This window comes from Solanum lycopersicum, chromosome 2, assembly GCF_036512215.1.
Source record: "Solanum lycopersicum chromosome 2, SLM_r2.1".
In the NCBI taxonomy this organism is placed as follows: domain Eukaryota; kingdom Viridiplantae; phylum Streptophyta; class Magnoliopsida; order Solanales; family Solanaceae; genus Solanum; species Solanum lycopersicum.
In genome coordinates this window covers 68,898,387-68,919,911 of record NC_090801.1, presented here as the reverse complement: position 1 = coordinate 68,919,911, position 21,525 = coordinate 68,898,387, and the positions used below count along the sequence as shown (strand labels likewise).

At 32.1% G+C, this 21,525-nt stretch overlaps 4 protein-coding genes and 1 long non-coding RNA gene across 9 annotated transcripts; 3 read left to right on the top strand and 2 right to left on the bottom strand.

The window, feature by feature from the left end:
- The first annotated feature begins 415 nt into the window (after nucleotides 1-415).
- Nucleotides 416-2,591, top strand: LOC101262162 (protein PIN-LIKES 2). The gene has a single exon (XM_004231960.3). The coding sequence runs from the start codon at nucleotides 1,038-1,040 to the stop codon at nucleotides 2,394-2,396; it is 1,359 nt and encodes a 452-aa protein (XP_004232008.1). The 5' UTR covers nucleotides 416-1,037; the 3' UTR covers nucleotides 2,397-2,591.
- Nucleotides 2,592-3,477: 886 nt separating this feature from the next.
- On the top strand, nucleotides 3,478-6,130 carry LOC101248546 (uncharacterized). 4 transcript variants are annotated; one of them, XM_069294004.1, is made up of 9 exons: nucleotides 3,478-3,616; nucleotides 3,824-3,875; nucleotides 4,150-4,264; nucleotides 4,658-4,729; nucleotides 4,868-4,932; nucleotides 5,042-5,192; nucleotides 5,293-5,373; nucleotides 5,456-5,545; nucleotides 5,636-6,130. In XM_069294004.1, coding segments are annotated over exons 2-9 (723 nt in total). In that variant the 5' UTR covers nucleotides 3,478-3,616; nucleotides 3,824-3,873; the 3' UTR covers nucleotides 5,783-6,130. The 4 variants fall into 4 exon arrangements, with proteins under 4 accessions (XP_069150105.1, XP_069150106.1, XP_019068081.1 ...); XM_069294005.1 differs by having other exon boundaries at nucleotides 4,100-4,264; nucleotides 5,636-6,058; XM_019212536.3 differs by having other exon boundaries at nucleotides 3,611-3,708.
- A 193-nt stretch (nucleotides 6,131-6,323) lies between these two features.
- On the bottom strand, nucleotides 6,324-9,275 carry LOC101262469 (eukaryotic translation initiation factor 5). 2 transcript variants are annotated; one of them, XM_026029691.2, is made up of 3 exons: nucleotides 9,052-9,218; nucleotides 8,386-8,481; nucleotides 6,324-8,207 (listed from the first exon to the last, which is right to left on the bottom strand). In XM_026029691.2, exon 3 carries the CDS (start codon nucleotides 7,917-7,919, stop codon nucleotides 6,567-6,569), a length of 1,353 nt encoding a protein of 450 aa, XP_025885476.1. In that variant the 5' UTR covers nucleotides 7,920-8,207; nucleotides 8,386-8,481; nucleotides 9,052-9,218; the 3' UTR covers nucleotides 6,324-6,566. The 2 variants fall into 2 exon arrangements, with proteins under 2 accessions (XP_025885476.1, XP_004232009.1); XM_004231961.5 differs by lacking the exon at nucleotides 8,386-8,481 and having other exon boundaries at nucleotides 9,052-9,275.
- Nucleotides 9,276-11,180: 1,905 nt separating this feature from the next.
- LOC101262974 (eukaryotic translation initiation factor 5) lies at nucleotides 11,181-14,111 on the bottom strand. Its single transcript, XM_004231963.5, has 2 exons — nucleotides 13,943-14,111; nucleotides 11,181-13,071 (listed from the first exon to the last, which is right to left on the bottom strand). Exon 2 carries the CDS (start codon nucleotides 12,771-12,773, stop codon nucleotides 11,421-11,423), a length of 1,353 nt encoding a protein of 450 aa, XP_004232011.1. The 5' UTR covers nucleotides 12,774-13,071; nucleotides 13,943-14,111; the 3' UTR covers nucleotides 11,181-11,420.
- A 5,939-nt stretch (nucleotides 14,112-20,050) lies between these two features.
- Nucleotides 20,051-21,524, top strand: LOC101263264 (uncharacterized). Its single transcript, XR_739580.4, has 2 exons — nucleotides 20,051-20,204; nucleotides 20,947-21,524. It is a non-coding gene; the product is annotated as an uncharacterized lncRNA (long non-coding RNA).
- Nucleotide 21,525: the final 1 nt, after the last annotated feature.

Genomic DNA, 21,525 nt, shown 5'->3' with positions numbered 1-21,525 from the left:
TATATATATATATTGATTTTATAGTTGATCCCTATAGCTTAATTTCATGTTTTTTTTTACCGGTTTATTTTGATAAACTTTTAACGGAATTTTTTATTATATTCTTAATTTATCAATTGAGTTAATATATTTGAAAATTATGGTGAGTAAATATTTTGAGATATTATTCGTTAATAAAAGTAAAAATGAAAAATTCATTATATCAATCAATATTTTTTTAATTGATATAATAAGTCAAACTTAGATAAGTAAAACGAAACTGAAAGTATATTACATTTTTTCCTTTTTAATCAATTTTTAAAAAATATTATTTAAATATAATTAAAATTTATTTAATTGTAATTTATTTTACTTTAAAATAGAATAATTGATTACCGCATAAATATCTCAAACTAAAACCATAAATTTCAAGAAAAAAAATTAATTTTTAAAAATATGGTGCTAAGTCAAATCATATTATCTCAAAATTAGGATATAGATGATTCCTACGCTTGAGGAGTAAAATTATGCACACAAAGAAACAGTAAACCAAATTAGTTCAATCATAGAGTAGTAGTAGTTCGTATTCTCTTCACTCTGTTTTCTAGAAGGCTCTCTCTGTTTCTCTCTACCAGTGAAGAGGTTCCATCTGCAACTCAGCTACCAGTTGCTTCTTCATTTTTGCATAAGACAAGTATTTGTTGTCTTCAAACATCATTTTTCTTTCTATTTTCAAACTTATTGATTTTGGGTTTTGTTGCTACTCCCTTTGTTACTATATAATTTAGCAGTTTGTCTCTTTTTTTTTTTTCTTTCAAAGAATCCTGTTTACAGAATCTTGGATTTTGACCTGTAGTTTATAAGTGTCTTTTAAGTTGTTACCAAAATACTATTGGTGACTTGTGATTTTCTAGATTTGGGGTTATCTGGATTGTTCAAATCTGAAGATTTTTTTATGACCCACCTTGTAAAGATTCAATCTTGATTAGAATTTCAAGTGATTTGGGGGGCTTTGATAGAGGTTCTGGAAGCTTCGTTTGTGGTTTCAAGCTAAAAAAATGGAACCCCCATTTTCTGAAACTGATGTCAATCTGTATTATGGTGGTCATTACCTTGTATATGCTGTTTTGCCATTGTTGAAGCTCCTATGTTTAACTGTTATTGGTCTGATTCTTGCACATCCAAGAACCCAATTAGTTCCTAAAGCTACCTTTAAGCTTCTTAGTAAGCTTGTCTTTGCGCTTTTCTTGCCTTGTACTATCTTTATTCACCTTGGTGAGACTATTACTGTCAAGAACTTTATGCGCTGGTGGTTTATACCAGCTAATGTGCTTCTTAGTACTGCAATTGGTTGTCTGTTGGGGTATTTGGTGGCGAAAATTTGTAAGCCACCTCCACAGTATTTTAGGTTCACTATTATTGCGACTGCGTTTGGGAATACGGGAAATTTGCCTCTTGCTATTGTTGGATCAGTGTGTCATAGTAATGACAATCCTTTTGGTCCAGATTGCTACACGACTGGTGTGTCTTATGTGTCGTTTGCTCAATGGGTGGCGGTCCTGCTTGTTTACACTCTTGTTTACCATATGATGGAACCCCCAATTGAGTACTTTGATGTTGTTGATGGGGGTGGTGAGATTCAGGAGCAATTACCTAGTAATGATTTAAGTAGGCCACTTCTAGTGGAAGCTGAATGGCCTGGTATGGAAGATAGAGAAACTGTGCATTGCAAGACACCCTTTATTGCGCGAGTTTTTACAAGTGTCTCAACCCTCTCGTGTACTTCTATTCCAGACCCTGATAGTTTGGAGGAAGCGCCAGCTCCAACGAGTCCAAAATCTATTAGATGTTTAGCGGAGCCTCGGGTGGTTAGAAAATTAAGAATTGTTGCTGAACAAACTCCAGTTCGACATGTTCTCCAGCCTCCAATGTTTGCTATATTGTTGGCTTTTATTGTTGGAATGGTTCCACCCATTAAATCTGTTGTTTATGGTACAGAAGCTCCTCTCGAGTTCCTCACGGACAGTTTAAATATACTAGCTCAAGCTATGGTGCCTTCAGTTATGCTGATTCTGGGAGGAATGCTTGCTGAGGGTCCAAATGAATCTGAACTTGGGGTTCGAACCACTGTTGGCATCAGCGTTGCTAGGCTTTTCGTCCTTCCTTTGCTGGGAACAGGGGTGGTCTATTTGGCAGATGAACTGAACTTTTTAATTCCTGATGATAAGATGTACCAATTCGTTCTTTTGCTGCAATACACCACACCAAGTGCCATTTTGTTGGGAGCAGTTGCTAGCTTGAGAGGTTATGCAGTCAGAGAAGCTTCAGCATTGCTCTTCTGGCAACATGTGTTTGCTCTCTTCTCTATTTCTATGTACATTATTGTCTACTTCAAGCTTCTGCTTTCTTATGTCTGAGGTCTCTTCACAGTATTCATATCAATTTTTAGAGTTCCTATGTAATAAGTGTGACGCGACATTGGTGGTGAATCACTCTACTTGTTTCAGTGCATTATAAAATCAACTGATGTATTAAACTTGTATGTGAAGGGTCTCTAAGTGGTGTACTTGATTATCTATTCAACAAACTATTCATATGTAGTGTTTGCCTTAGTTTTTCTGTGTTTGCTTCTATCTCTGTTACACAAACGCATTCCAACGATTACTTTCATGAAGCATTTATCTGTCCCCAGCAAACAATTTTCGATATATGTTCTATAATAGTTGTGTCTGTCAGTCAAACTTTGAGTTTTGGCCAAGTTACACTATGCTCATTCTTTGGAGCTGAGGCTCATAGTATTATCTGGATTCAATCTAAGACTCTTGGAAGTAACAAGCAGAATGAACGAAAATCTGAATCAAAATACTATCAGAGTTAGGGACATACACTTGCTTTTGTCCCAAATCATGTGTCATGTTGATCTCCACTTGTATTCAGTGGGTCGTCGCAACAAGGCCATTATGTCACTCTGTCATGTATTTAAGTCATCTGCAAATGTTCTATTCGTTGCTTGATGGAAATTGTACTTCGATGCAATTACTGCAAGGTGTTAAATGAGCATAATAAATATCAAAAGACAAACTAAGCATATGACATTATCAACTTTTCCCGTTTGGACGTGCAAACTTTATATTCTACTATAAGAAATGTGTGTGTTGTGTTTTGACAACTATTTAGAATAAGTTCTGAGAACTTTCGAGCTGATTTTGCACACTTTTCTGTAAAAATACTATTGAGATGAAAGTAAAACTTTTAGAAAAGCAACAATTATCCAAACATATTCGTTGATTCAGTTTCTTTTGACATAATCATTTTTTTTCAGACATTTTAAAGGAAATAAACAAATGTGTGCCTCTCAAAATTAGTACTAAAAAAGGGAAATATTCGAAAAGTGACCTTCGACATTGGTAACCTCCAACTTGTGTATATATGTTAAAAGGATCATGACTAAAAAAAAACTGTTGCTTTATCCTTAAACCATAATTCTGGAGAAAGCCTATTCTGAAAGATTTGAACTTTGAGAATGACAAATTTTAGAATAGGAAATTTAATCACAAATGTATTGAGGAAGCAAAGAATGAAGTGATGAAAGAATAGTGTTTAATTTCTTCTCTTGCAAAAATGCTATCCCATTCTTGTAAGTTTTCCTCTTCTTCATAATACATACACTCAAAACTCTTTTTGATTCTTCAATTTATCTTTTGTTGTGCTTCCTCTTGGCCTATCTCGGTATGTTTTTTTCTAAATTTTAATTTCATATCAATCATGTTTATAACTTATCTCGCTCTTGTTATAATTGATCTTGTTTTCTCATTCTCATTTTGAAATATCTAACATAATGCAGCTGAGCTATTTTAGGACCTGGAAGTCATTTCGCAAAGTCTTCATCTGAATATGTAAGTCCATACATTCCAAAAAAGATAAAAAGATGAACTACTATATTACTCTGATACATGTAAGATCATTTTGCAAAGTTTGCACCAAACAAATGAGTATATGATAAGCGTCTTGCATAAAATCTTTTGTCACTTAACCATATGCATTCTCCATATTGCTTGGTTTAAGTGTGGAAAACCTGAGGTTTTGGTAAGTATATTCCAATCATACACGTTTATTGCAGCACGCCTTGCCTGGTGATATTAAAGAATGAGAAGATTTTACTTCGTATAGGATGAACATCCATGTTGAGTCTGCACCAAGGAAGATGGAAGAATGTAGGATTTGCCATGATGGTGATGATGATTCTAACATGGAGGTACCCTGCTCTTGCCGCGGAACCCTCAAGGTTTGTTGTCCTAACTATTTCCACATTTATAGTAGATGTCTGACTTGTATCATGTCTGAAAAAATATATGCTTACTGTTCTCACTTTAGGTGTTAACCATTCTAAAGGCAGGATATTTGGACGATACTAAGTGTTATATATTTGAGTTTTGTTACCATGAGTTTCCATTTCCAGAAATCTTTAACTAGTTATTAGGACCAGCGTGCTCTCTACAAGAGCTTTGTAACGAAACACATGTTGGATTTGTATCAGTTTAGTTGCTGCTTTCCTTTTAGACTAGTGCTGTCAAGTACAAAAACTGAAAATTGTGCTGACAGAAGCTGTTTCTTGCATCCTTATATGCATATTCATTTAGTAGTGATTTGTTCTTAATGAAGTTTTTGTATTACGCAGTATGCACATCGCAAATGTGTACAGAGGTGGTGCAATGAGAAGGGGGACATCATCTGTGAAATTTGCCGCGAGGTTCAATTGTGATTGCAGAATTTCTTATGCTGTGTTCCATCTTTTAAGCCAGGACCTATAAATGTTGCTTTGTGCACTGTATATGCTGCTGAAAGTGGGTTGTTATTAACCATGTTTCTCTTTAATGTGATATTGCAGAATTTTACGCCAGATTATACAGCACCAGCTCCTCCTCTATTTGGCAGATTCACAATGAACACAGTGTAATTTTACCATCTGAAACTTTAACGGTTATATTCTTCACAAAACTGTTCTTTTCGATTCCAAATAATAACTGCATCTGCTGTGCTTGGTTTGTCTTTGCTATCACAGAGGAAACTGGGATGTTTCCATGGGTGGGGTTGATTATCATCATTTTGGTGCATTGTTTTCAACAGACGACAATTTTGTTGGTAATGAGTCAGATGAGTATACAACATTTTATCCAAGAAGTTTGATATGTTGTCGCATTGTTGCCATAACTGTAAGTTCCCTCCTCTGCATGTATCGTGCTTCGTACATAGAACTTGTCAATAGAGCTAGACGCACAATCTTTACATTCAATTCTTCCCCTGTCCATGCAGTTTGTGCTTCTTCTGATGTTGCGTACAATGCTGTCAATAATCTTTGGTGTTGCTGGAGATAACTCGGTATCATTAGTCATGGTTAGTGGCGCAGTTAAATTTCTTTGGAAAGAGAGACTTCTGCACTTCTCCTCGGAGTTGTTTATATATTTCATGTTTATAGTTATCAGTGTTGAAAGCTATTGGAATCGTACTGGCAATCTACGTTTTGGTGAAAGCTTTGATTGCTGTGCGACATTGGAGGCATCAGCAGGTGGTTAAAGCATAAAAAACTCCAGTGTACTGATGAAAATATTGATATGCAAGTCAAAAGAATCCTGAATTAAATCTATGTTTGTTTTAGGATCGTCATCACTCAGAGATAGCCTCATCAGATGAAGAAAATGAACTGCCATTACAACAGCTTCAGCACTTTCAGATTGCTCCATCGAACAATGAGAGTGAACTACCACTACAGCATCCTCAGCCACAGTTTTTACATGTCCAATGAACCCCTGGCCTTAGAAAAGAAACCGCGAAAGTTTCACACTGCGACTTTTATGGCTCTATTATGGAGTATTCTCGGACAAATAAAGCAAAGCTGCAACAAAAGGTCAAAGACATTTCTGGCTTTGCTTTTATAACTTGTACTCCATGCTACAATACAGCGGCTTCACTATAACAATACAAAACAAACATTGTATGAAGAGAAAACCCAAGATATCTTATTGTTAATATCAGGAAGTACTGATCTCATAAATTGAAATCCTTGGGTTTCAAACAGTAAGACTCGCAGTGATTTGTGATTATGCTTTGTATATATAATAACTCGTGTATAAAACACCGATAATCTTCATCATCTCAACTTCTCACAACCACAGGCCTTTTCCCAAAAAAAAAACAAGTTGAAAAGGATAAGCGGGCTTGAACATGACAGAGTCGCCATCATACTTTTCTGAAGCCCTCGATGAAAAAAAAATATCACAACAATATTTTACTTATTCAAGAAAGTTTCTATGAACTGGATACTAAAAATAATTAACGCACAACACTTATATATAGCTTAGATTTTTTATTCCCATAGAAAACTTATTCAACTTAATTCAAGACAGACACGGATTGCAGGACAAAAGTATCAAGCAATATAAAAGTAGAGACCCTAGAAAACCCCAAATAAAGAAGAAAACATGAAATACTGAACTCGTAAATAGACTCCATCACATAAGAACAGCCAAAAAGATGAAAGAACATAAGCCTGCAGAGAAAAGACTAAATAAGGAAGGACAGTTGTGATATCAGTCTTCCTCGGACTCGGACTCAGCACTCTGCAACCAGTCGATGAAAGGTTTGACATTCTTCCAAATTTTCGAGTCCTTTTTAACCCCAATAACACCCTCTTGATACCACTGCACTATAGACTCCTCCTCCAATACATCCGCATCATACAAAGCTTTCAAAACGAGTGCTACTTCTTTCACAGCTGCCGGGTTAGATTTCCCACAGAACTCTTCCAGTGCTCTGAGCAAAAACAGCTGTGACCCATCCTCTTGACCAACAGCAGCAAGAAGGTAACCTTTCTTCTTAATAAGCTCCTTGGCGAATGCTTTCTCCACACCATCCAAGAGTGCCTCATAGACAGCATTAACCACGTCCTGAGGAGATCCAGAAAGTGAACCCAAGAAAGATCGAAATTGGCTGGCCGTAGCTCCCTTCTTTAGCTCTACTTTTACCTCCTCGACAAGCGTCTCAAATGTTCTCTCTACATTCTCAGCTTTGGGATCATTGTCAGATGGTGCAGAAACGACCTTGGTACTTTGATGCGCTTTAGTAGTAGCTGCCTTGAGCTTCTTCTCTGTCTCATTTGTGGACAGCATAACCATTTCAGCTGTCACAGCACTCAACTGTTCTTGTATGCGCTGTTGCGCAGCTTCCATTGATGTATCAGTTTGCCATTGAACATCATCATCGTCTTCTTCCTCCTCTTCCTTGACATTCACATGCTTTTTGGGTGGGGATGCATGATCCTCATCAGAGCCACTGGCTTTCTTTTTCAAGGTAGGCTTTGCAGTGGCTTCCTTGGAAGAAACCTTTTTCTTCGTTTCTTTCTTAAGCTTCTTCAGCTCTTCATCAGCAGCTTCACCTTCCTTTAGACGCTCCTTTTCAGCTCTTCTCATTGCCTTCTTGTCTTTGGCTCCCTTCTTAGACTCGGGTGGGTTTTTAAGAATAAAGGTTGTCAGCTTGTCTCTCATGTCCACATCAGAAATAAAACCACATGCAGCACACTTCAGTTGGATCATCTGAGTTTTAGTGATGAGGATCTCAGTTTCAGGGTTTCCACACCCATAGCACTGAACATATTTCTTGATGAAAATCTCAAGAAGACCAGCAAGCTTGGCAGTATCATGAGCTCCATTGACAAGGGAAGTCCCAGTTTTTTCATCAAACTTCGACTGAGCTCCAAGCTCGCACCCAAAATGTTTTGTGGTGTAAGATGCTGGCCGCGCTAGAGCTTTTGCAACGTCAACCATGTTGACGATGTTTGTCTTGATGCCATTCCCACGCCCCTCTATCTTGGTAATCATCCTCGGCATCTTATACCTGTAGAAGGCATCATCACTGTTGCCAGCTCCAATATTCTGCAAAGCCATTTCTGATTCAGTGAAAATTCCTAAATAAGGTGTTAGGGATTTCCAGATGATCCTTTGGCCCAAAATTTGTTGAGAGAAGGTTGTATCTGGGTGCAACCACTAAGCTCTAAGTGTCCTTGCTGAAACAAGTCAAGATGCATACAGTCATCAACCCTATCAGAACACTTTCTTCTCGACGTTGGACAATATTCTCCAAGCAATCCAACGGATCCCAAATAAAGGGTGGCTTGTTCGGACATAAAAGAAGTTTCAACTTGAGAAACTAGAACTTGAAACCCCGCCCGCAACCTTCAGAAAAAAAAGGCACACCAAAAGACACAAAGTAAGCTCCTGTTACCTTCTCAATAAAAAATGAGTAAGTTGTACATGAATTTTTTTTTTAAACCTATTACTAAATATAAGCAATGTAAAAATAGGACAAAGGGAAAACTGATAAATAATATCAGGTTGCAGATTTCGCTTCCACCTTAGATACAAAGGAGATCTTTGACCTAATTGTTTCAACTTCCAGTTGTATAGCCGAAACAAGTAGCTGAAAATTTAAGGAAAAATAAATGCCTCCCTGGAAAAACAATGTATATGAATAAATAGAATGCTATACGTATTGTTCTCACTACTTTGGCATATTTACTCGGTAAAGCATAACATTACTTCGTCAATGAAGTTTTTGAATCGTAAAGTAAAGTAACACTCGCTTTAAGATATATATAAAATCATACAACTCAAACGACAAACCTTTCATATATCACGTTGAAATTGCAATGTGAAGTAACACTTGCTAGAAAAAAAAACCATTCGAGATATGCTACTCACTAATGGCCCAGGCCATAGTTAATACAACCTAAGCTTAATAAACTAGGGTAAAGGATTGAAACATCTAAAACTTCACAAATTAAGCATCAATCGTCAAATATTAATATATGATCAATTTATCGATACTCAATTACTCATAACCAGCTCATATAAATCAGAGAAACAGAGAAGATAACCATCGATATACACGGAGAGAAGAAAACAAGACAAGTATAACCACATTGATAAATCATCAATTAAAAACACGAAAGCGACATTGAATCAAACAGTTGAGAATGATCAAAAGTACAGAACGAATAAAAGTAAATAGAAATCTTACCGATTGATTGAAGAATTTGGAGGAACTGGTAGAGGAAGATTTTAGGGTTAATAATACATACAATATATATATAGAAAGGTGAATAGATGAGGCGGCGTACAGATTCCTTAATATATAGGGTTTGAAGGAATTGAAGAGAAGAGTAAAACCAATCCAGATACTTCTCCAAAAATTTTAAGAAATTTCAAAATTTTATTTCTTGATTTTTGTTTCTAATTTTCACCGAACCTCTATGATCAATCCACGTGTTTTCATCGAGGCCGTTATGATGTATGTGTAATGAAATATAATTTAGCCACGTTGAAATATGAAAATCTGCTTTACAGTTTCACGTTTTTTTTTCCTCCTAAAAATTTAAAATTAATCGATAGACATGTGGCATGTACAATAGGTCCGACGAATGTTATAGGTATGGAATCTATTTAGCACAAGAAAGAAATAATATCGAGTATAAAAAGTTGTTTTGAATTAGATTTTGAGATTCTCGTTAATTATTATAAGATGGAGATAATGTACAATTAAAAAAATGTACAAGTGAAATTTATGTAAAATAAAATAAATATTGTTTAACGGATCGATAAACACGTGACAGATACAATAGGTCAGACGAATGTTATACGGTGTGGAATCTATCTAGCTCAAGAAAGAAACAACATCGAGTATTAAAAGTTGTTTTGAACTAGATTTTGAAATTTTCGCTAACCATTATAAGATGGAAATAAATGCACAATTGAAAAATCATACAAGTGAAAATTATGTAAAATAAAATTTTAGGGTTTAGATATTAAAAGATCCTTTATTATTTTTTAAACACATTCCATAGTCACTATTTTACTATTATAATTTATAACAATAAAAGGCTTTTGTTTTATATTGTTCTAGGATTCTGTCGCCATGTCTGATATCCACAGAAAAACATCTGAGATCGATGTTAGGATGTTAATCTCGTTTAGTTATGAAAATCGATTTCAAATATAGAGAAGTTGTCGGGATCATATCGTCGCGTGAGATTTTTATCAAACATTATAAAATGGAGATGAATACACTATCGATAGATCATAGTGGGATTCACGAAAATAGAATTCTATGATTAGATATAAATAATCTTGTTATAATTCTTTGTATTCATCGCAATACTCAGTATTGTACCATTACAACAACAAAAGTTCTATGTATTCAAAGCTTTTGGTATATGTTGCTTTTACGGGTTCTAAATTCTCGTTTAAGACGACACAAATTTCATACTCAAAGTAAAATATTCATACTTTGTTATATTTATTCTTGATCTAATAATCGTTTACATTCGTTATTGTGATTTATGTTTTTTTTTTTTTGTATATATAGATTGTTAGGTTTGATTTACGTGAATTTAGATCACACTAACAAATTCAACTAATACTTTTTGAGGATAAATAAATTTAAACTTCACAATAAATTTAAATATCAATATTGCAAACTTTTACGATTTTACTATAAAATAGAAAAAGTCACTCGATTAATTTACTTCCTCCATCAAAAGGAAAATAATGAATTTCAAGAATATAAATGATTAATATATCTAATCCCCAAAATTAGCATTCAGTTTGTTACTACGTTAAAGGCTCAATAATTAACATGCATATTGGAATTTCCATAAAATCAAGAAGGTAGTACTAAATCTAGGTAAGTTATTGTTATGGGCACAGAGAAAAACTTATTGAACCCCTAAAAAGTTGTAAATATCCAGACGAACCGGGGAACCTAATTATTTGTAATGGGAATATTCAAAAAAATACTTTGAATTGAAATAATCATAAAAGATGTATTATGATGACATTTAAAACAAAGCACGCGAAAGATTATAATTAATTTCAGACACCTCTCTTTAAGTTCCGCACTATAATCCTCATTCTGTGATTTACAATATTACGTCCTTATAATAATCGCAATTACAAAGTTCCTTTGTTGCCTATTGTGGCATTTGAAATCGCGATGCAGTGGTGCTATTTTCAATCTCTTCCCTTTATGTTTGTTTTGGGATTTTGTCTCATCAGATGAAGAAACTTAGCTGGCATTACAAGAGCGTCAGCACTTGCACAACAAGAATATGCATTTAAACTCTAAATAATTCACCCACAACAAGAATAAAATAGCTCAAGACTTCCCAAATCTTATTCGCCTTAAAACATCAAAAAGAAGACAGACACAGAACACATGACAGAAGTAGCAACAAGTATGAAAGTACAGACACAAGCAAAACAAAAAATAAAGGAAAACATGAAAATACCGAACTAGCAAATAGTCACAAGCTAAGCAGGCATATATCCTAGATGATGATAGAAGGTAAACCCCCAGAGAACAGTCTGGATTAAGGAACGACAGTTGTGATCTCAGTCCTCCTCGGACTCGGACTCGGCACTTTGAAGCCAGTCAATGAAGGGTTTGACATTCTTCCAAATTTTGGAGTCCTTCTGAACCCCAGCAACACCCTCTTGATACCACTGCACTACAAACTCCTCCTCCAACACATCAGCATCATACAAAGCTTTCAAAACGAGTGCTACTTCCTTCACAGCTGCTGGGTTAGATTTCCCACAGAATACTTCCAGTGCTCTGAGCAAACATAGCTGTGACCCATCCTCTTTACCAACAGCAGCAAGCAGATAACCTTTCTTCTTCATAAGCTCCTTGGCGAATGCTTTCTCCACACCATCCAAGAGTGCCTCGTAGACAGCAGTAACTATGTCCTGAGGGGATCCAGAGAGCGAACCCAAGAAAGATTGAAATTGGCTGGCAGTAACTCCCTTTTTCAGATGTATTTTCACATCCTCAACAAGAGTCTCGGATGTTTTCTCTCCATTCTCAGTTTTGGGATCATCCTCAGAGGGTGCAGAAACAACCTTGGAACTTTGGCGAGCTTGCGTAGTAGCTGCCTTGGGCTTCTTCTCTGTCTCATTTGTGGAGAGCATAACCATTTCAGCAGTCACAGCACTCAACTGTTCCTGTATGCGCTGTTGTGCAGCTTCCATTGATGTATCAGTTTGCCATTGAACATCATCATCATCTTCTTCCTCCTCTTCCCTGACATTCACATGCCTTTTGGGTGGGGATGCATGATCATCATCAGAGCCGCTAGCTTTCTTTTTCAAGGTAGGTTTTGCAGTGGCTTCCTTGGAAGAAACCTTTTTCTTTGTTTCTTTCTTAAGCTTCTTCAGCTCTTCATCAGCAGCTTCACCTTCCTTTAGACGCTCCTTTTCAGCTCTTCTCATTGCCTTCTTGTCTTTGGCTCCCTTCTTAGACTCGGGTGGGTTTTTAAGAATAAAGGTTGTCAGCTTGTCTCTCATGTCTACATCAGAAATAAAACCACATGCAGCACACTTCAGTTGGATCATCTGAGTTTTAGTGATAAGGATCTCAGTTTCAGGGTTTCCACACCCATAGCACTGAACATATTTCTTGATGAAAATCTCAAGAAGACCAGCAAGCTTGGCAGTATCATGAGCTCCATTGACAAGGGAGGTCCCAGTTTTTTCATCAAACTTCGACTGAGCTCCAAGCTCGCACCCAAAATGTTTTGTGGTGTAAGATGCTGGCCGCGCTAGAGCTTTTGCAACGTCAACCATGTTGACGATGTTTGTCTTGATGCCATTCCCACGCCCCTCTATCTTGGTAATCATCCTCGGCATCTTATACCTGTAGAAGGCATCATCACTGTTGCCAGCTCCAATATTCTGCAAAGCCATTTTTGATTCAGTGAAAATTCCTAAATAAGGTGTTAGGGATTTCCAGATGATCCTTTGGCCCAAAATTTGTTGAGAAAAGGTTGTATCTGGGTGCAACCACTAAGCTCTAAGTGTCCTTGCTGAAACAAGTCAAGATGCATACAGTCATCAACCCTATCAGAACACTTTCTTCTTAACGTTGGACAATATTCTCCAAGCAATCCAACGTATCCCAAACAGATGGTGGCTTGTTCGGACATAAAATAAGCTTCAACTTGAGAAACTACAACTTGAAACCCACACAGATAAAGATGCCCACCTTCAGAAAGAAAAGCCACATCAAAAGATAAAAAGTAAGCTCCTGTTAACTTCTCAATAATGAGTAGAGTAAGTGGTAAAGGAAATAGATAAAAGCAAAAATGATAAATAATAACAGGTTGCAGATAAGCTTCCACCATAGATAGAAAGAAGATTTTTAATCCGATTATTTCAGTTGCATAGCTGAAGCAAGTAGCTTTAAATTTAATAAAAACGATATTTCCCAGAAAAATCATGTATATTAATAAATAGATTTCTATAAGTACTCTTCTTATTAGTTGGGCCAATTTACTCATTCTGAGTCTGAGCTTCTGAATTGTAAACTACAGTACCACTCGTTCTAAAACTATAAATCTCAAATGACGGATCTCTCTCACATGTGTAAGCCTCTGAATAGCAAACTACCGTAACACTTGCTACAAGAGAAACCTATTAGTATTGTAAATAAAAAATTGAACTCAAGAGATATGTTGCTCACTAATGGCCTAGTTTTAATATAGAATTGATCAGAGTTCTTCGAAACGTATAGCCTACTAATTGCAATAGCTTCATAAATTAGGGTTCCAAGCCCCGACCATCTAAAATTTCATAAATTAAGCATCCAATCATCAAAAATTAAGATACCTATCAATTGCTAGATACTCATAACTAGCTCAATCATATAAATGAGAGAGAAACAGAAAAGAACCATCGACAATGGCTATACATATAAATTCGATACAAATAACTCCGCCATTGCCATTATACCAAAACCAGACAAGTACAAAACACATCGATAAATCATCAAAATTACAAACAGGAAAGCAGCATTGAATCAAACAGTTCGGAATGATCAAAAGTAGAGAACAAATAACAGTAAATAGAAATCTTACCGATTGAATGAAGAAAGTGTAGGAATTTGTAAATAAAGATTTAGGGTTGATAAAATATATAAATGTGAATGAATGGGGCGGCGTATCTACTCCTTTATATATAGGGTTTGATTGAAGGAATTGGAGAGAAGACTACTCTAGAAGAAATTTCAAATTTAATTATATTTCCTTTTTTGTTTCTAATTTTCTATATCAAGCCTCTAAAAAAATTCCACGTGTTTTAATCTTGACCGTTGGTTATGTGAAGACCTACCTGTTCAGCCACGTGTCAACTTCACCACAAGAAAGTTCTGCTCGGACAGTTTTATGTTTTTTCTAATAAAAAATTATAAATATTTATGATAATTTCCGTTTTTTAGAGTCAAGTTAAAAATCATAAAAATTTTGACTAACATGTTATGATATATTTTTTTATTAATTAATATGCAGAAAATTATAATTTATTATAGTTTTTGATTATCTATTTTTTTATATTGAATCAATGTGATCAAGTTTTAATTTGAAATTAATTAAATTAACTTTCAAAAAGAGTAATATAACAAATAAAAATAGACGAAGATAATAATTTTGTACGATTATAGTAGGTCAAACTTAAACCAATATAAGAGTTTGATATCGATATGAAAATATTTGAGATTAACGTTAGGGTGTTGAGTCCGTCTTTGTGCTGAAGAGATATGGTATCGAGTACAAGAAATTATTTAAATTATGAATTCTTAAACAAGTTAAGTTTGCTATGTTTGAGACCTTCAGATCGTCATCATCCATTCATACAAAATGAAGGTAGGTTTACTGTATATTGCTCTATATTTAAAATAGTGTATAGAATAACTGAGTATTATTCTAAAAATGACATCGTATCTGTTCCAATTCATAATTATGATTTAGATTGAATGTGATTTACAAAAATTATTATTGAACATATTGAACCTTCAATCACAAAAATTATTAAATACCCAAATAATTGTCGTGATATTCATATGGACATTATTTGTAATGTGAATTTGAAATGATCATAAAAGTTGTATTATTCTCTCAAAACAATAATAATGATAACATTTCACACAAAGCATGTGAAAGATTACAATAATTGTGAATTTAATAAATCTTTTATAATTGTGATGTCTGGACAGTTTTTTTTTTAATTAATTTTACGGGATACTTATTATCTTCCAGCAACAATAAGTATTATTGTATTTGATAGCTCTATCATCATAGACGAGATACTTATTAATTCCCATCAGACCAGATAATTTTATTCACCAAGTCTAGAAAAGGAAAAGATTGCTATTAGTCAAAATAATCCAAGTATTATGTATGGTATTATTTAATACTATGTTTGGTAGAAATTTTGTGTGTATGTATAATCAATACATGGATTAGCCCAACATGGTATTAAAGAGTGTATAACTAATACCTTATATTTGGTGGTATTAGTTCTAATACCATGGACTAGTCTAGGTAAAGACAAAAATATCTCCTCAAATCCTTTTGTTTATTTTTCTTGATTTTGTATTTATAATAAATTTATTTAAATAAATTAGCTTACAAATTTTATTATGTAAATATAATTTTCTTTGTTTCTAAAATATGAGTTATTTAGTCTACTTATTATTAATATAAAATATTATAATCCGACTAATATGCTAATGTTGATGTATGAATTTAAGAACAATTCATAAGCCAAATATTGCCTCTTAAAGAAAGTCCATTAAACATTACACAAATAGCCTAAACAAGAGCATATATATATATATATATATATATATATATATATATATATATATATATATATATATATATATATATATATATATATATATATATATATATATATATATATATAACATCTCGAATATAAAAATAGTTTAATTTATTTTGCTAAATTTTTTTTAATTTTATGATAAAGAGTTTTTTTTAATTTATTGATACAAAACAAAGTTTAATAAATTTTCTATATAAATTATTATAATTGTTTGACATTTTGAGATATTAACTCCAATTTATTAAGATGACAATTATTTACGCTCAAACAATTTAAGTGAGAAAATATTGAACATGACAATAAAATTTTTATTCCCCAAGCTAGTTAAAAATGCTATGAAAAAATAATGTCCGTCAATTTTCTACCTCGACCCAATTACATGAAATAGAAAATTTTCATAATAACTCAAAGGTATAATTGAAAATAATTTTTTTTATAGAGTTTTAAATCACACACAAAACTAGGTAAGAAACAATGAACCAAACACTTGATAAAAATAATTTTTTCATTACCAATCTCTGCATTAATAATCTTTGCATTACTAATTTTTGCATTACTGATTCCTGTATTATTAATCTTTGTATCAAACGACCACTTAGTGTTTTCTATCTCAACTATTTTATCGACCACTAGGACCACACCTTGTTTAACGTTTGAGACTTCAAAATTTGTATGACTTGTTTCTTTTTGTTTTGGGAATTTCTATAAGCTTGACACAATTTAATCTTACAAATACCATCATAATACAACTTTCAAGGATTGCAATGATTAAACAATTCAAATTTAAAACTTGAGGTCTCAAAGTCCTAAGTTATAATTTGAATATTTGACAATATAACAACTTTCGGTTCGTTTAAATCTAACTCATCCTCCTTTACATATCATCTCATTGTTGTTCATTTAGCTATAATTTTACAATTCTCTTCGTCTTAATATTTTTTGTCATGTTTTAATGGAAAAAATTTATCCACATAGGATATTTACATCAAGTCAATACAATTTTTATTATCATATAATCTAATAAAGTAAAACACATGTCAATTAATTATTATTAAGTAAAATAAACTATAAATTTAAATACGTAATATGTCTGTATTGACTTGGTGTAAACACTTGATGCGAATAAATTTTACCCTGTATTTATTAATCACGTAATTTACTAAAAGATAATAATAGTGAGGGAGGATGTAGATCACTACTTATAACATATTACTGTATAATAATAGATTTTGTTTGTTATGTTTTAACTGAAACCAAACAAGCTATATATGCATTCAATGGTAAGCTACGACTAACTCAGAAATCTCAAATTTTGAGTTTTACTTTTACAGTTTTACTCGTCTATAATAAACTTTGTATTTTTCTATAAGAAAATAATAAATAAAGTGTATATTTTATTATAATATCAGTAACTATTAGTGTTTCAAACTAAAAATATCAAGAAAATAGTTTGAAGAATTGATTAGTAGTTAGTGTAATGAAAAAGAAAAATTATATTTATCTTATTCTAAAGTGGGTAAATAAAAATAACAAATTAAATTTTAATATCATAAATAAATAAAAATAAACGGAATAAACCCCCTCAGCAACCTCTAAGTTAAAAATTAGATTAATTTATGTTAAGAATATATTAACAAAGTTTTAACTATATTCTTAACATAAATTAATCTAATTTTTATACGAATTCAGTTGACTGAGTAATAAAAAAAATTAAGCTTACAAATAAGTGAGTCATTAATCCATCTAAATTTGAACAAATTGAAGATTTATTATGTTTATGTGAACTAATTTTATTATCTCTAATTATTTCATATCCGTAATAAAGAAGATAAATATCTAGGCAGACACTAATACCTAATCATCTCATATCCCGTGATTAGAAGATACTTAAGTAGGGATTACCCTAGTAAAACAAAAAGAAAAACATACTATAGTTAGTGAAATATAATTATATAATCATATATGGTTAATTAAACAGATAATTTAACATGCATAATTGTTGAATAAAACTTTTTTTTTTTACTTTTATCACTATCCAATAATATCCATGCAGTTCCAAAAGTCAGCATATGGTTGATGAACTTACATATATATATTTAATTACAACATATATATGAACTCTAATATTGACTAATTAGTAAAACCAGAAGCAGAAACAAATTAACTTGTAAGAGTAAAATATGATATTAATTAATCAGTATTCAAATTCCATTTATTTTCTTATTGCCGGCGCACAAAAACAAATTTTGTTTTGGCATATATGTGTATCCATTACTTAGACTCACTAACAAAATATCAAAATAATAAGGTTTACGTAAAATTCTTTCTATTTCATTTTATTTTGATCCTTATATTAAAAATAATTTTCTTTATCTTTTTAGGTTTTTGCGATACATGAATTAGGTAGGTTAACATTGTATTAGAAATAGGAAAACTACGACATATGTACATAGGTCAGAATAATTTCTATAAATATATTATTTCATAAATTTGGAAGGTTAATTTTGGGATATATATTTCAGTTACGTGTATAAATTAATTATATTAGGATGTATAAATATAGTTACTTAATTAATATGTATATTTTTTTTGTTTTGGTTTATAAAAGGGAAAAAAGACGAGTCCATGTGACAAGATGTGGGGCTGTTTAGCCTTAAAAAGAATATGATTATCTTAATTGTACGAGTCTAATTTTTGTTAAATATATTCAATGATTAAGAATAAGTAGCATTATCCAAAAAAATTAAAAACTCTTAAGAAATAATAATTAAGGTTAAACTAGACATATAATACGACATGTTTGTTGAATAAAACATCATTTACTAATACTCCTGGTGCTATCCACACACGCAGTCTTAGAGTCGGCATGGTTCATGAAATATGTGTCCACTTTTTCTTTCTTTTTTTTTTTCCGTAAATTAAATAATATAATTTTTAATCAATATTTTAAGATGTAATTTTTTATTATATTTATATGAGAAAAATTATAATTTAAATTTCACGAAGTAAAATATAATATAAGTAACAACAAATAAATGGAGTATTTTCAACAAACATATCAAATATTACCTCTAATTAGAGCTGTCAATATGGACTATCTCATCTCATTCGGGTTAACTCATTATTTTTTGTTGGGGCCAAAAAATGGTCGGTCCAATCCACAAGTACGTGGGCTACAGACTTGCCGAGCCAGCCCACTTTATTTAAAAATTATATTATATTTAGAATTATTAAATTAAATTATAAATTATAATTTTAAAATATCATCATAAATATGAACAAAACAATATTACATGATATTAATGTTATTACTTTTTAATGAAATCCATAAATAAAATTATTTTTGTAATATTTATTAAACAAAAACTTCAAGTAAAAGTAGATAACCTAATTGTTTTGAGTTTGTGCTCTCTTAAATTTTAAATTTTAATATTATATTATATTTTTAATTAATTTTTATTGGCACGGGTCGATCCTACCTATATTTTTCAAGTCGAACAAATCAACAGGCTTATTCAGGTCGGGCTAAAAAACTCTTTTTTCAAATGGACTCCAAAAATTGTAGTTCAACCCTATTAAATTCCGGACTAGACCAAATCAACCCTACAGGCTTAGCCCATATTAACGACTCTACCTCTGATATTGAGGGTATTGACTTAAGGTGTGTTCAATAAAAGAAAATAAAACTATTTTTGATGAAAAAACAAATACTTCATAGATAAAAGTATTTTTTTATTAGCTTGGTAGATAAGAGAACAATATTACACTAAAAAAATTAGATATAATCTAAATAAATACTATAAAAATTGAAAAGTGGAAATGAAATTGAAGCAAATTTTTTTTTTCAATTTTCCCAAAATAAAATATGAGTGCATGTTACTACATATTCAGATTCAGATTCTGTTTATTTTTTTATTTGCCGGCAAATCTAAACTATTTTGCTTGGGTTCAAAACCTTCAACTTTCTGTTACTCATTGGGGCAGAGCTAAAAGCCTAGTTACAAATTCAAATTAATTCGTTACGTATATTTATATTTAAAAAATTATTAAATATAAATAAATAATAAATTTAAAATTCAATTATTACTATTTGAAATACCATTTTAAAACTTAGACCCATGATATTGAAATCATGACTACGCCAATCTTGAATGATGATTATTATGTTGTCTGCTATATATTTAATTAATTACTTGACTTGCTAAGAAAAAAACCAAAACAACATTAATTAGGTAATTAAATCAAAACCAGAACAGAAAAGTAATCTAATAATTAAATAATCAGATTACGCGTTGACCAAGTTATATAGAATTATATATATTAATGTATGAAACGTGAAGCAAGCCATTCATAAACATAAGACTTGATATTTCTCATAAACAATTTTTATGGCTTCTTCATCACTTGTTCTTTTTCCGGCTATGAAATTGTCATCTACCAAATTTAGGATCAATCAAAGGCTATCCAAAATCAAAGCTCAGATCTATAGAGATGAAGGTAAATATATATATATATAAAGTCGTATTTTATTTTTTTCCATTTTACTTAATTACATCGATTTTATTTTTATGAGTTTTACTTCTATACACTTATACGTTATTAACGAAGTAGAAGGGAGGCAAGAGGCTCTCCATTGAAAAATCATTTACTATATCGACAACGCAAATTATATGAATTTATTTTTTTCATACAAGCTATATACATTGAATTACCTAAGATATAAGGAACAAAATTAGTGGTTCAAAAATTGCTTATATAAATGTGTGTGACATTTTATTGTTTTTTTCAAACCCCTTTTTATAAATAAAGTTTTGACTACGCCACTTACTATAAGTGGTTATTCATAACTAGAAAGAAAAATCATGTAACCTTTTTACATAGGTTAAAAGGGCACAAGTGAAATATATTACTCCGTCTGTTTCAAAAAGAATGACCTAGTTTGACTTGGAACGGAGTTTGAGAAAAGAAACAACACTTTTTAATCTTGTGGTTCCAAATTAAAGTTATGTCAAAATGCCGTTTAATCTTGTAGTCTTAAACATGTCACGTGGAAAGTTAAAGTTAAAGTGTTGCCAAAAAAGGAAAGGGATCATTTTTTTTTTTGAAACAGACTAAAAAAGAAATAGGTTCATTCTTTTCGAAATGGAGAAAGTATTATTTAGTTGTCAGTATAAACAAAGCTAAATTTAATTTTTATACTGTCACGCCAATCGATTTAAATAAGAAAATAATTTTGTAGCAGGAAAATCAAGGCATGTTGTTGATGCAAATTTACAAGTATTGAGGGGAAGGATAGAAGAAGTGAAGATAAAAGAGAGATTGGAGAAATGTTTGGTATGTGAACAAGGTTGGAATTACACACCTACAAATTCAAAATTATATTATGAGAAGAAACACAAAAAACAATTGGATGAATTTGTTGAACTTATTTTCATGGTTGGTGGGACTATTGGATTTACTATCCTTGGCTGCTCTCTTTGCCTCTACCTGACTTCCCTTCTCATTCATTCCTTTTAATCATTGAAACTGGGCATTGTGGTGAATTTTACATTTGGAATTATAATAAGTTAACTATACGATTATTTTAATTTACATATTTGTAATGGCAGAGCTTTATTTTAGACTAGCTCTGCTATATTATCATCTTCATGACATTTAATTAAATCCCCTGTGTAATGTTTCCTTCTTAGTACAAAACAGAGAAATTAACTCTGTTGATTCATGTATTCGTAGTTGTCGAATCTTCTACTCAAATTTTGTGTTTGTGTATAATCACTACTTAATATGTATTGAAGCTGTATTTTTTAGAATTTAAAAT